Source organism: Meleagris gallopavo, chromosome 2 (genome assembly GCF_000146605.3).
Source record: "Meleagris gallopavo isolate NT-WF06-2002-E0010 breed Aviagen turkey brand Nicholas breeding stock chromosome 2, Turkey_5.1, whole genome shotgun sequence".
In the NCBI taxonomy this organism is placed as follows: domain Eukaryota; kingdom Metazoa; phylum Chordata; class Aves; order Galliformes; family Phasianidae; genus Meleagris; species Meleagris gallopavo.
In genome coordinates this window covers 8,073,455-8,088,316 of record NC_015012.2, presented here as the reverse complement: position 1 = coordinate 8,088,316, position 14,862 = coordinate 8,073,455, and the positions used below count along the sequence as shown (strand labels likewise).

At 38.2% G+C, this 14,862-nt stretch overlaps 1 protein-coding gene across 6 annotated transcripts in view; it reads left to right on the top strand.

Annotated features, from left to right (window-relative positions):
* Nucleotides 1-61: 61 nt before the first annotated feature.
* PPP1R21 (protein phosphatase 1 regulatory subunit 21) overlaps nucleotides 62-14,862 on the top strand; it is a 29,028-nt gene continuing 14,227 nt past the window's right edge. The window contains exons 1-11 of one of the 6 annotated variants that reach the window (XM_010706473.3): nucleotides 62-928; nucleotides 1,898-1,991; nucleotides 2,082-2,189; nucleotides 2,639-2,707; nucleotides 3,101-3,247; nucleotides 5,044-5,145; nucleotides 5,729-5,893; nucleotides 5,989-6,047; nucleotides 8,468-8,562; nucleotides 10,584-10,636; nucleotides 12,704-12,853. In XM_010706473.3, coding sequence (XP_010704775.1) covers nucleotides 1,983-1,991; nucleotides 2,082-2,189; nucleotides 2,639-2,707; nucleotides 3,101-3,247; nucleotides 5,044-5,145; nucleotides 5,729-5,893; nucleotides 5,989-6,047; nucleotides 8,468-8,562; nucleotides 10,584-10,636; nucleotides 12,704-12,853 — 957 coding nt within the window. In that variant the 5' untranslated portion in view covers nucleotides 62-928; nucleotides 1,898-1,982. Of the gene's footprint in view, nucleotides 929-952; nucleotides 2,017-2,081; nucleotides 2,190-2,374; nucleotides 2,396-2,416; nucleotides 2,556-2,638; nucleotides 2,708-3,100; nucleotides 3,248-5,043; nucleotides 5,146-5,728; nucleotides 5,894-5,988; nucleotides 6,048-8,467; nucleotides 8,563-10,583; nucleotides 10,637-12,703; nucleotides 12,854-14,862 lie in introns of those variants that run through there. The other 5 variants (XM_010706477.3, XM_010706472.3, XM_010706476.3 and 2 more) reach the window with 5 other exon arrangements.

The window sequence follows — 14,862 nt, the reverse complement described above, 5'->3', positions numbered from 1 at the left end:
TCGCCTGTTTGTGAGGAGAGGGCACACTTGGGCAGGCTGGGGGTGTGGATTTGCAGACGCGGGCGGAGCGCGGTGGTGCCGCCTGCCGGCTGGTCAAACCGCGGTGAGAAGAGGTGGGCTCGTCTGCAGAGCATCTGTGCGACAAGCAGGTGGTTCTGCTGCGCTGGGGAGGCGAGTTGAGTCTGCTTTTTCTTGGCTTTTCATTTCGTAGTCAGGTGTGAGGCTTAGCCGTCTTCTTGAGTGTGTGTTTGTGCTGCTCTTACCTGCAGCTGAGTTTGCTCGGACTGGTGGATAGGCAGTAGGGGTGCTCACAGGGGTGTTGCAGCCTCTTGGCGGTGAGGATGCTCGACTTCACACCTGTCCTACCCCTGTTCCCATCCTTCTGCAGCTGTCTGAGGTGACTGACTGCTTCTTGTTTCTTGTACTGCTTACAGAAGTGTTTGCAAAGACATCTGTCCAACAGGAGAAAGTGCTTTTTTTTTCCCAGTGCATTTGAAATGATTTCCTGGATGGTGGGAGTCGTGGTTAATCCAAAGCTCTTCTCTCTGCACACTGAAAAGATGATGAAACTTTGGTTTTGAATGTCATAGTTTTTCTACAACCTTGAGAAAGAAAGTCAGCACTTAACTTTTGTGTGTTTCTACATCAGAAAGGGCTTGGCACAAGACACTGACTGTATTTGGCACCTTTCTCAAGATTACAGAATAACACATTAAATACTGTTCTCCTTGGAACTGCTGTAAATGACTGTACAGAGTCTAAATTGTTCACAGATAGATAAGTATTTCTTAAACTCACCTTGTGGGAACACTAGGAAACTGAACTGACTTTGGGGTTTTGTCTGTTGCAGCTGTTGTCTGTTCATATTTCTTGTTGCTTTCTACAGTGGTTCTGATGTACCCTGGACATTAAATATGGCTCAGATAAGGTAACTAGGGGACTTTGCTGCTTAATTACTTTGCTATGTGGACCTTCTGACTATAGCTTTGGAATATTTCAGCTACTGGATCCTCTCTCTTCTAAATTCGTGTTGCCCAGAAGTATTCTTTTAACTTTGTCTTGCAACTGTCAGCCTGCAAATGTTCCAAGGGATCTCTATGGGAACTATTTTTTATTCCTATTCCACTTCTTGCTGAACAGCCCCAGAATGCTGTGGGATCACCTTTCCAGGTAACTCATTTCATGCAAGTAATCAGTTGGAGAGTTGGTGGCTTATTGTGTGCAGGTGCAAGAGAAGAGTAGATCTGTAAAGCTGTGTCTGTTCACTGATTGTGCTATGGAAGCCAGGGAATAGGGCAGACAAGAGCTTAATAGATTCACAAAGTGATAAGGGAAATATCTGGCAAAAGATAACTTTCCCTCTCAGTTCAGAGCAGTCCAGAAGAAGGATCTGTGTTCTCACACTTTTCTTCCCTTTGAGTTACAGCTTCTTGTTCTCTCACACAGCTTTAATTGAAGCAGTAGTTGGAGAGCTTTCAACCTGTGACAGCTTTTGGTGGATTGCACTTCAGCGTAGTGAACTTGATGCAGCACAGTTGAGCGAGTTCATTCTGTTTCATCTCTGCATCTCACATGTTGCTGCCTTAGTGGCTGTGTCAGAAAGAGGAACTGAAAGCTACTGCACTGCTTCTTCTTGCTGGGACACCCTGTGCTTGGAAGTCTCTGGTGCTCTTGCAAGTTTCTTCTCTTACCTTTGTGATGCCCTAGCAACACAATGGGAATACTGAAGGGTGAAAGCCTGTGTTTAGTAATGTCAATTGGGTTTTGACCTTTTGAAGTATATTCAGTCATCAGAGAAGCTGTGCTGTTGCTGATTCACATTGAATCTTGCCTTTTATGCTTCTGCCAGAGGTGTTCCCAAGACAATACAAACCCCTTTAATTTGTATCTGTAACAGCTGGACTAAAACATATCAAATGAATACAAACTACCATTGAAGAAAGAAACCAGGATTCAAGCAATCATCAAGAAATGGGAAGCTGATGCTGTTGGTATCCTTACTGCCACAGGGTAGAGGTACTCCGTGAAGTGACTGGGGAAGAGTCTTCTTGAGTGTTATATCTCACCTTAGTGATTTGTAGCTCAGATATGTAAACTTCATAAGAAAGTCTGAGAGGACTTCTTGTATGCTTTGTTATATTTTCTTCAGCTGTTTGTCAAGCTGCTCTCTGGATTATTTGCTGTCACTGGTAATATATATTTTTCCTTAAAGTATAGCTTAGCTCTTCTTGAAAGAGATTTTAACTGTTTGTTCTGAGCTTCTCTGAATGTCATAGACAGCTAAGGGGAGAAGAAGCAGAAGTAGCAATGAATCCAAGCAAGAATTGCAACTTTTCCTTAGCTGTTTACAGTTCTTGAAACCTTAACTGTATCTTAGTTACTAATCTTCATGATAGTAAGTATTATATTCTACTTGACTCAGGAAGTTCAGCTGGTAAAATAACATCTTGTTTCTTGTCAGTTCAGGATACAAATTTGGTACAACTTTTCTGCCTGGAACTACCTTCTTGAACAGAATGCTTTAAGGAGCATGCACATCTAGTGCTGTCATGAAAGTATATGATGTTTTATGCACATCCTAGTGAGTGGCTTTTGTTTGGTTGTCCTGCATAGTTAATGGCATCTCTTTACTTTTCAGCTTCGAGCTCAGAACCAAGTATTGAAAAAGGGGGTTGTGGATGAGCAAGCAAACTCTGCATCTCTGAAGGTAATCTCCAAAAACTGCTCATGTCAAATGTATTAAGCTGTGGCAAAATAGATGAATGGAAGGTTTTTTGAACTTAGTATTATGACGAGAAAAATAAAGGTATTAGTTTAGTAAGAGCTTCTGTTCTGTGGCTGCTGTGTTCATTGTTCTGTGCAGGTGCTGGTATTGTGAAAGCGGAAGGTTGCTTCTTAATGGTTAGTTTATAGAATTAAGTATCTACTTGAGAGTGATCTGCAGGCAGCTAAAGGAAGTAGAATGTTTTTTAGTTTAGGAACAGTGTTTTTTTTTCTTGTCACTGTTCAAATATGGAAGAAAGACTATTTTTAATTAGTTCTTTTGATATTTTTTTTATTAAAATAACTTTTTTTTTTATTGGACTTTTTCATCACCAAGGAGCAATTGAAGATGAAGGACCAATCACTGAGAAAATTGCAACAAGAAATGGACAGCCTGACCTTTCGAAATCAGCAGCTTGCCAAACGGGTGGAGTTACTTCAAGATGAACTTTCGTTAAGTGAAACTAGGGGCAAGAAGAACAAGGTACGTGCTAAAGATGCAAACAGTTTGCTTAGCAGATCTCTCAATTGACTGTCAGTGTTTCATCCTGATTTCTAACAACAGTTGTTATATTAGGACTTTAGCTGTATGTTCTTGTCAGAACTTTAGCTGCTAACTGGCACGTTAGTGAAAATTTCCAGTTAGTTATACATATATTGTGAAGTAGCTCTTCACTTCTCTTTCTAGTGTGTCTGCTAGCTGATGCTGAATTGCCATTTCCCTTTTGAGATATTTATTAAATGTTTAAATGGCTGAGGAAGATCTTGGTGCTCTGTGATTAATCTTCTGTTATGATGGAAACTGGCTGTCTTTTTTAACTCTGTTTCCTGCTGCTTTGTGCTGTCATTTTGGTGTGTAACTCTTCAGCCTTAGACTGTAGAATTTGTGATAGCCTCTTATATGAAGTCTAAGTTCTTAGCTAGTTCTCCTTATATTGTATTAAAATGGCAGAATAATTTCAGGGCTGAGATCTTTCTTTGTCAGAATGTGTGCTGATCAAATCTGGTTCTAGCACGTTCTTCAGATGTCTAAGACTGGTTACGTCTTTTGTAGGTAATATCAGAATTTCAGAGGTGGTGTGTCTGGACTTGAATAATTTCCTCAGGCATCCTTTGATAGTGTCATGATTCTTTTCGGGAAAAAAATCTTTGGTCATCTCATCTCTTTGGGTATCCCTCAAAATGGGCAATATGATGTTAAAGAAGTCACTCAACTGATTAATGATATGCTCATCTTCCTTTCTTTTCCCTAAACACCTTTGCATTGTTATCTGCTTGCTTGGCAAGTGTAGTGCCTCTGATTTAAGCTATTAACCACAGTAGACTCTTCAAAATGCAGTTCGGTCCTTTTCTTATTTCAAGTTATGTTACCTAAGTTATGTTACCTATAGCTTCGTTAGACATTTCCAAATTTGGAAGGATCTCAGCATGGTTTGAAGAGCTTTGTGAGCCATTACCACTGACTTTTTTTTTCCTTTCATATTCAACTGCCAGAATGCCTAGTTCTGTATTATTGTAAGGCGGCTTTATATTAAATGGAACATATCTAAAAGGTAGTTTTACCTGTTGGGTCTTTCTGAGTACGTTCTATTGAATATAAGTCTACAAAATTCCATGTCATCCTTATGATTATTGCTGATGGGAGACGAAGTAGATTGCATCTAGATCTATTTAGATAGTTTCTGATGGATGATTTGTGTCAGACCGCAGCCCTTTTAAAAAGAGGGGAACATATACTTGTGTTTCAGGTGTCCTAGTTTGTAGTCTTTGTGCTCTCCTGTGCCACTTTGCACTATTCGGTGGCAGTGTAGAGTGCTTCCTGTGATTGTTCCTCATTCTCATATGACCAGGCCAGCTTAAACATGGGTGCTTGATGGGGGAAACGTGCCTTATATGTAGCTCCTGGAACAAAGTAAGCATAGATTTTAATGTTACTGACTGCTTGGAATCATGCGAGATTCAAATAATGTCAAATCTGAACCTGCTATAGAAACCATTTCATGAGAGTGAACATGAAGTCTGTGTAGAGGCTTCCTGAGTCCTCACTAAAAGAGCATTCTACTACAGCACAGCAAAAACAGCGTGAAGGAAAAAGCACTGCTTTTAAGCTAATGCTGTGTGCAATATTGTGTGGTGTTAGAGATGTTTGTTTCAGTGGAATACATATTCATGTGCTTCTGTTGGAAATCAGTGATTGCAAAGCATTTTCAGACACATGAGATTGTGCTTTGGGATACCTCCACATACATGGGAATAATGCGTGCATCTGTTTTCCTTTAGAAAAGTGCAGAATCTTCATCTCAGTTGAGTCAAGAGCAAAAAAGTGTCTTCAATGAGGATCTTCAGAAGAAGATAGAAGAGAATGAACGACTGCATATACTTGTAAGATTTTAGTCTTTTTTTAGTTGATAAAACTAGTCACACAAACAATGATGAAGAGAATAAAACAGCACCTAAAAACGTAGTGTGCTTATGTGCAATATGTTCCCCTGTCAAACAAAGTATCTTGACTTCACGTTCTGAAGACCATGTATGAAATATTTCGTATAACGATGTTCTTCTCACTTAAATTAGCTGTCACTAAAAGGTGAAAATCTACTGGAAGTAGTCATGCAGCTCGTACTGATTTGGAAACTTCTAGATTCACTAACAGTTTTGAAGCTTAATGTGTCTTCTGCAAATTGCCATCATTGAGTCAAGAATACATTTCACTTTGTTTTAAAAATGTGAGCAGAAAACTTTGTGGTTCAAGTTTAATTTCCCTAAATTCCACCAGTAAGATTTTAAGTGTTTGATATTACAGATATTTTGGTAAGCAGAAAGTACTTGGCTCCTGAATATTTTTTTCTGTAAACAACAACATAGAATTTCTGCTTGTACTTGTTTTGAAACTGAATGTTAGTGTAACTCAGAACTAGATTCTGCAGTGAATGAGACTTACGCAAGGTTCTTTTTTTTGCTTTAGTACTTTGAAGCAGATGAGCAGCATAAACGTTTAGAAGCAGAGCTGAGAACTAAACTGGAAGTTCTGGAAACTGATGCTGCCCAGCATCAAGCTGTAGTGGACAGCTTAACAAGGAAATACACGGATACCATTGAAAAGCTGCAGAATGATAAATCCAGATTGGAAGTAAGGAGCTTTTCTGTTACATGCTGAGTTTAAAAAGTATTGAAATATTTTGCTCTGTCAGTAATTACATTGTGAGATTATCTTCTTGCATAAAGATCAAGTCTCAGACACTAGAAAGAGAAGCTAAGGACTGTAGGCTTCGAACCGAAGAATGGTAAGTGTTCTTATTTAATATAACGACAACTTGGTTTAAAAGATTGACTTGATTACTTTTAAAGAGTGATAATGTTTAAAAAAAAAAAAAGTTGATAAACAGAAAATACGAGGCAACAGCATATTACCAAGATGGTGCAGGTTTGACCTCTTCGTTCTGTGTGTGACCAGACAATCAGATCCAGAGGCAGCTCTTATTAAACGATTTTGTCTGCCGGAACGTTTTAGGTAGCTGTGAAGTAGATGAGTGCTTGTAGTTGAACACTATAAACTGTAAAGGAGCTACTGAACTTGCATGAAGCTAAAATAGGAGTTTTTAAAAGCTGCACATGGAGGGAGGGGGGAAGGGGGAAACAAACAACAACAAATAAACTCAGAAAACTTATGTAAGATACCAAGGCAACCCAACTAAGGAACTTTAAGAATTCTCTCTTGTTCTACCCACTTCCTCCCTCCATTGCCTCCTGAACAGTAGCTTTTTTTTTTTTCAGGTTAGAACACTCAGCTAGAATGTTTGGAGGTGTGGGTTTTTGTTTTTTTTTTTTTTTGGGTCTTAGTTTTTTTTTGACTAAAGGATTCTATTGCTAGTTTAGAATAGTCTTATTGTATTGAAGACAAGTTGTGAAAAACGGGACGTTAGATTGTGGGCCAGAAGTTCGGGTGTATTTCTCTGAAGTTCCTTATTGTGGTGCATTTAGATTAAAAAAAAAAAAGAGTTGCCATATAGATCTTTATTGAGATGGATAAAATGCATACTAATGTTCAGTGGTCAAATGAAAAACTTCCATGCAATAGTAATCTTGGAAGTGTATGTGTTATTTTGGCAGATATAAAGGTACTTGAATTCTACTAACTCTGATTAAACGGTCATTGTGAATTCACCTGTGAATGACTTTTAAAAGATGATAAAAGCTGTGTATTACTGCAGCTTGTTTGCAGTTTTTGGGGATTATTTTAAGAGAAGTTGAAAAAAAAAAAAAAAAGAAAAGCACTGTCCTAATCTACTTTTAATTTAAAGCATATCTGTTGTGTCTGACTGGCTAATTAATGTCATTGTAAGAAATTGTCCCTACTCTTTAAGAAGGGAGCCTCATAAGAATAAAGCCTGATACTTAGTGATTTCAGCCATTATGTCCAGTGCTCAACAGATCATTATTTTAATATTCCTTCATGGAAGCACTGATCTTATATTTTCCCCAGCTTTTCGGTGGAAGGTATCCTTTTCCTTTTCCTTTTAGATCCAAGCTTTGGCCTAGAAAAGCGAGGGATATAATGCTTGACAGTCTGCATGCCTAGGAAATTAAAGGGCAAAATGTAAAGCAAAACTTATCAAATAATTTATAAGCCATTCCTTTATATTATAAGAGGGAAACATCTGTACTTCTGCAATTTGTCTGAGTTTTTCTGTCGTGCTGAATGCTACCATATTTCATATTATATAGTTTCTATGCAATTTTGGGTCTGTTCTTCAATAAAGATCTTTGTTAATGTGCATGAGCTCCTTACTGGGTGGTTTCTCCATATATTGTTTGTGTATTTGGATGCTTTATCAGTCCTGATAAAATTCCATTTCAATGTTTTTTTAAAAGAAAAAGCAAACTATTGTTTTGACACCTTCCTCCTACCCTCCAATATATGTGCAGCAGTTCTAGATGTCAAACTGGAAACAAAACATTGAAGATTTTGAGGGCCTAAGTTGGGTAAGGTGTAGAATTTTGGTCTGAAAAATAAATACTCAGTCTTTGTATACAGTGCTGGAATAGTTTACTGTTTGTCTCTATCCTAGAGATATTAATAGTCATAATAACTCAGATTTGCCTCTCTGTATGCAATCAGATGCAAGTGAAGCAGATCTAAGGAAAAACTGCTTCAGAATGTATCAGAACAATTTGCAAGGTCTTGTGAGAACAAGTGCTATGGTAAAAAATGCTAACATACCGGGCTTTGAAAAGCTCTCAAGATACTTCTAATGATGATGTGGTGATTTACTGAATTGTCAGCATTTCACTCCTTGTATGTTGAAATACCATAACAAGTATGTGTTAGCTAACATGAAGGCCCTCTTGCATTCCCATTCAAATTTTAGTAGGAAATAATATTTTTATACAACACACACTAACTGGACAATAATGTAAAGATCAACTTTGAAGTAACTTGAGAATGGAATTTGGGATTTACAGCGTTTTTTGCATCTTTCAGTGTGTTTGTTAATGATTAAAATACGTTCACGTATTGTAAATGTGACACAAAGGAGAGAGGATGACTGTAACTCTCTTCTTTCTGACATCAGAGAGAGACATATCCTGTGCACTCAAGGGTTGCTTAGTTGAGCTAAGGTGGTGGTGAAACAGATTAACTTTTAAAGTTTTACAGTGTATATGTGGTGCTTTTTTCTGTGTTTGTTTTTGTTCTGTTATTTAGTCAGCAACAGTTAAAGAATCTTCAAGCAGCTTTGGGCAGTAGACTGGAAGAATCTCTATGCATAATCAATGAAAAAGTACCTTTTAATGACACAAGTACGTATTGCCTTGGTGTACACTTTTTTAGCCCTCTTTACTTTTGGGTATTCATCTGGAGGAAATGCACTGTAAGAATTAAAATACATTAATTGTAAGAAAAGTTGGGCATCTAAACAGGTATCTGGTGCTACTTTGTATTCTTAGAGGTCCCTTCCAACCCAAACCATGCTGTGATGACATCCATCTTCTTGTTTAGTGACCTTAAAATATCAAGTGTTACATATAAAATGAAAATTGAAACTTTAAAAGGTTTTTTCAGTAACTTACTGCTTGTGTTGCTTAGTGTTGACAGTATTGTGAAAGATGAAAGTTTCTTCACTTCTTTAGGTTTTCATCTCAAGGGATGTTACTGTCAGATTGTATTTACAGTCCTATTAAACCAAAGATAAGCTAGTAGCTATGGAAATATGTTGCTTAAGTAGTGATCTGTGCTTTGTGGGAAGTCTGTCACATTTCTCATCTCTGATTAGAAAACAGATTACTACTTACTCATCTTTTATCTTGAGCTCACTCATATTTCCAAGGAAAAGATACTTTGATTTTTTTTTTGAACAGGGACTTTTGACCTGAAGGGCTATTTTGGCACCAAAACCAATATGTGCAAGATCAGTGTTGGGTGCTGTTTTCAATAGCTTGAAAATGAGGTTGTACTTAAGCATATGTCAGTCTCTACCCTTCTGGCAGTGGAAGCAGGAGGATCTGGAATAGTCAAAAAGCTGGTTTTGGTAAGATAGTTTGGAAAAGCAACAGTAGGCTGTTTGTTGTCTTTCTTATAGATTTTACTGGTAGAAGCTTTTGCATTTTCATGAGGTTCTAAGCTCTGTGAAAAATGTTCAAAATAGTCTTCAATTCTCTAAAAGCTGATCTGGCTGGGTGCTGCAGAATGAGCCATCCAGGTTCTGTGCTGGCAATCCAGTGAGTCTTGGCTTGGGGGGAAAAAAATAAAGAAATAAACAGATCCTTCTCTTTAGAAAACGTTGACCCTCATACAGCATAATATGCTCATATATCAGTGCTTTCAGTTGATATCCCTTTTTTTCCCTTCATTCCTCTCAAAGTAGGGAGCTTTGCCTACTGTCTTTTTGTTTATGCTTCTCTGCCTGCTTTGGCTGATATCTACAGGTGGTTGTCCTTGTAGCAAGAACTTTGATGCAAGTAATTTATCTGCTTACTCAACTGCCATGATCACATAGCACACTTTTGCTTGTGTAGAAAATGCTGCAGGAATGGAAAGCTCTTAAGCGACAGAAGAATGAGAGAAAGTTAGGAAATGTTTATTTGCTATGGATTCCATTGTGAATAACAGGAAAAAAGAGTAAGAATCTGTAAGTTTTCTTTGTGTGCCCATTTAAACTAAAGTGGTGCTTATTGCATTTAATTGGGAATGGATCTGTTTCTCTTTAAGTACTTAGGCTTTGTAAGCTGTTCACTGGGTATAAATATCCCTCTGCCTCTTCATAAAAGTGTGTGCATTTGTTATTTGACTAATCGTTCCAAGTGCTCTATAGCTGAAACAAAGCCTGAAATATAGGGAGAGTAGATCTTATTCTAAACTATCAACAAATTGTGTAGATAGAGGAGCTTTTTAGAGCACACAAACAGTGGGAAGAATACATCAATCTTATTCGACAGTTGCTATGATGTAACTGAAATTTGCAGATCTTAAATTTTGTAGGGATGTTTTTAAAAACACTTCTCACTTAGTAAAAAATACTGCTTTTCTGTGCAAGAAGTTTCTTAGGTTTCCTATCAAATTTAGGGTGTTCAGGTATTTAAATCAGACTTTTAAAAGGCAAGCATGGAAATACTTTCTCTCCACTTAGTCATAGTAACAATTCTTGAAGGACAGTGATTAGTCCAATCTCATTAAATCAGTTCTTCCAATTTCTAGTTATTACTTACACAAACTATAATGTTACTGCAATGAAATTTTCATTTGCTGTAAACTGATAAATGTTTTTTCCTTTAAAAAAAAAAAAGTGTTTTAATAAGTACATATCTCAATTTCTGCCCTGTAGGATCTAATCGGTACAATGCTCTGAATGTACCATTGCACAACAGAAGATATCAGGTAAGCACTTCTTGGGACTTCATATGTAAAGAAGTAACTTTCTACACAGATATTGAATAAAACCAGCCATTTTCACAACCCAAAATGGCAGAAGATGGCCTGTCTTACTTGGCACTCCAAGAAAACTTCTATCCACAAAGCCGCTGCACTTCTTAAAGATGCTTTTCTCTTGGGTTATTAATACTTAACTGCTCATCTCACCCTGACCTAGACCTAGTCCATTAGCTCCTGGATGGTGATTGTTGTAGGTTTTAATTCAATTATACCTCCATAGGAAGAGTGGTAAAAAGGCCTAAGTATTTCTTTAGTAGAAGTTACATGAAATATTCTTTTTTTTACAGTGCCAACTTGCATTGTTTAAAATTTAACATTTTATTTTTAAAGATGCTTTAGTTTAGAGGATTTAAACTTCTTGTTGAAAAAAGAAAGTTTTGTTACTTTAAATTCCACTTCGCTGAAAGTCAGCTTCTGTAGTTGCATTACTGGAGCTCCAAAGAATGTTTTGGTTTGTAAAATGCATTGTTGTACACTAGAATACTATATTAGTTAATATTACTTGTCATTGTTTGTAGTCAATACAAGGAATAAATTGTGTAATTTTGATACACCTGCATTTTATGAAATACTTCTAGACAAGTCACTTTTTATTGCAGCCAAATTCCCCTTGATCATTTAAATATTAGTAAATGACTTCAAACAGTTTGAGTTCATTACTGTAATATCATCAACTTCCTTGGGAAGACTATTTGTTCTATATTCAAAAATGCACCATAGTACTGTGTGAATTTCTGTATCTATTAGAGATTTAACTGGAGTAAATGAGGTACTTTGATGTCAGTACTGACTGTGCTGCTGTGCTACCAATGAGGATGGACTCCATGATGCAGAGAAGGTGGTTAGTCCAACTTGTATAGCTAGAATCTTTGAGGTAGTGCATTCATGTTTCTCTGTAGAAGGGTTTCAAATAGCTGCTTTCTCCTTTTCTTGGAGATATGTCTGTAAGTGACCCTGTTCCTCATAAGTCTGCACTGAGAAATGGCAACCTGCTGTACAGTTATGTGATGGAAATGGTCTTAATTCAGCCTGTTGCTGAGTACTAGAAAAAATCTGAATAATTGCACGGAGTTTATCCCTTTACTGTTGTGTGGTTATCCTTTGTGAGAGAACTTCACGTTTAATGGTCTGCAGTTTTGAAAATGTTCTGGGACAGATTTTTATGATTCTGTGCCATTCTATTGTAGAAGCGCTGGCTGCAGCATAAAAGACAGCAAAAAAAGTATAGTGGTCTGCTTTCCTTCCTTGCATAACTAATTGACATACACAAACTGAGTATAATAACTGTTATTTGCCCCCTAAACCTGATCCACAGTCTAGATTCACTTCATTTAATACTTCATTGAATACATCATCACTGAAGAATAATTCATTCTTGTCTGCAGTCATACTATTCTGTCTTTTATATCCACAGTAGAGCATGGTTTTCTTCTTCACTGCCTTTGTGGTTTGTTTTTTTTTTTTTTGCACTGCTCCATTTTGAATTTGTTTCTCAGATACCTTTCTACTGCAATAAAAGTAAAGAACAGCCTAATGAGAGCAGCAGCTCAGTTCTGTCCAGGTGGGAGAATTGAGTTCTACTGAACAGAATAAGCATTCATTTATCCCATTGTTTTTCCAGTACCTAGTTAAGCTTCCTTACAGCAAGTTATTATAAACTTCTCGGTGTTGCCATGTTTACAGAACTGAGCTGTCATCAGTAATTAATCTATTGATCTTTAGAAGTCTGTCATTATAGTAACTGTAATTTTTCTTATGGCCCATAGTTTGAGCAGTAGAGCAAAAGCAAGCATCATCTGTTGTATGGAATACAATTTATCAAAGAAAAACATGCGCTTCTAAATTGTGTTGTGGTATATTAAAATACTTTTAAAGAAAGTTATAAATGATTGCTTTTGTGCTGTAGGTTGAACTAGAAGGAAAGAAGTCATAGCCTTTTGTGTCTAAACGTAGAATGTTTTTGTATTTAAATAGATTCATGTCATACAGTCATTTTTGTAACTGTTTTTACAGCTCAAGTTGCGAGACCTTGCTGGCCAGGCATTGTCTTTCGTACAAGAAATTGTAACAGCTCTTCTGAATTTTCATACATATACTGAGCAGAAGGTCCAGATCTTTCCCATTGATTCTGCAACAGACACTATATCGCCATTAAATCAGAAGGTAAAATTTTCTGATTACAACTGTACGTATATTCAGTTATATAGACTTTCTTGAGTGAATAATCATAGAGGGAAACTTCTACCACCTTTACTGGAAGGTTCCTGAGAGGAAAGCTCTCTTGCATGGGAGGTCTTTTCTGCTGGATGGATTATCCATGTGCAAAGGGCTGGGTGCAAAAAATCCTTTCCCTCTATGCCTTTGTTAAAATAACAGCATGGAGAGCAGTAGCATAGTCATCAAATCATAGTTTTGCTTTTGAAATGTTAAATGGAGGTGCATTGTTGAAGAATTGAGCTGATTATTTAAATATTGCGCTGCTACCTGGATGCCTGTCTTAGCTGCACAAGTAGTAGGAAAATGTACTGGGGTATGGAATATGTTGAGATAGGAGGTCCTGTATTTGAATGGTGTAACTACAACATGAAATAAACTGGATGTAAGCTAGGTTTATGAAGGAGACTGCTCACTTGTCAAATAACTAATTTATTTTGGGATGTCTGTGTGAAGAGCTCTCTTCTAAGTGTAGTGAAGTTTCAAGTCACCGAGCTGAGCGGTGCAGTCAATACATTACAAGGATGGGAAGCCATCCAAAGGGATCTGGACAGGCTGGGGAAGTGGGCCCATGAAAACCTAATGAGGTTCAACAACGCCAAGTGCAGGGTGCTGCACTTGGGTCAGGGCAATCCCAGGTTTTTATACAAATGAGGGGAACATCTCCTTGAGAGCAGCCCTGCGGAGAAGGACTTGGGGGCCCTGGTGGATGAGAAACTGGACGTGAGCCAGCTGCGTACGCTTGCAGCCCAGCAGGCCAGCTGTGTTCTGGGCTGCATTAAGAAGGGGTGGCCAGCAGAGAAAGGGAGGTGATTGTCCCCCTGTACTCAGCTCTGTGAGGCCCCATCTGCAGTGCTGCGTCCAGGCCTGGGGCCTCCAGTACAGGAAGGACGTGGAGCTCTTGGAGGAGGAGGACCATTGAGATGATCAGAGGGCTGGAGCACCTCTCCTACGAGGAAAGATTGAGGTACCTTGGCTTGTTTAGCTTGGAGAACAGAAGGCTCTGGGGAGACCTCATTGTGGCCTTCCAGTATGTGAAGGGAGCTTATAAACAGGAGGGGGAACGGCTGTTTATGAGGGTGGATAGTGATAGGACAAGGGGGAATGGTTTTAAACTGAGACAAGGGAGGTTTAGGTTAGATATTAAGAGGAAGTTTTTCACACAGAGGGTGGTGACGCAGTGGAACAGGTTGTCCAAGGAGGTTGTGGATGCCCCATCCCTGGAGGCATTCAAGGCCAGGCTGGATGTGGCTCTGGGCAGCCTGGTCTGCTGGTTGGCGACCCTGCACATAGCAGGGGGTTGGAACCAGATGATCATTGTGGTCCTTTTCTGTGATGACTTGAAGTGTGTTGGCATTGGGAAATCTGACCTGACTCTTCTTTCACAACTCAATGGGGTGACTTCTTAGAGTATCTTCCAGAGTTCTCAAGTTGCATCTTCCGAGTTTTTCTTTCCATGTCATGAATTTTGTGCACAAATATTCGTGCAGGAGGTCCATGTGTGTATGGCCGTATAACACCCGTAGAAGCAAATGTAAACTGTTGCAAAACTTTTCTGTTCTCAGGAGGACCTCCATTAATCTCCTTACAGGCAACAAGTTTGCTTTTGTGGACGTTTATCAGCTAGAGAAATCCTATTCAATTTACTTTCTCAATCCTTTTACCTATATAATAAAGAATAAGCTTTTCTAGAGGTTCAGCGTAGATCTTCATTTGAGAATAGTATATTCTTGCTTCACTAACAATACTCTGAATGGCACATCCTTCTTTTAAAAATTGTAATTTTGTTATCTTCCAAGTTCTTTGGAGCAGAAACTGAGTCTCCTTGTTTATGTGGCTTAGTGTGGTGATTGGATTCCACAGACATACTGCCATTTGCCCTGGTCAGATAAATTGGGTTTCATAGACATCATTTCTCATGCATGTTTTTGTCTTAATGTCCTAATCAGTAGTTCTTT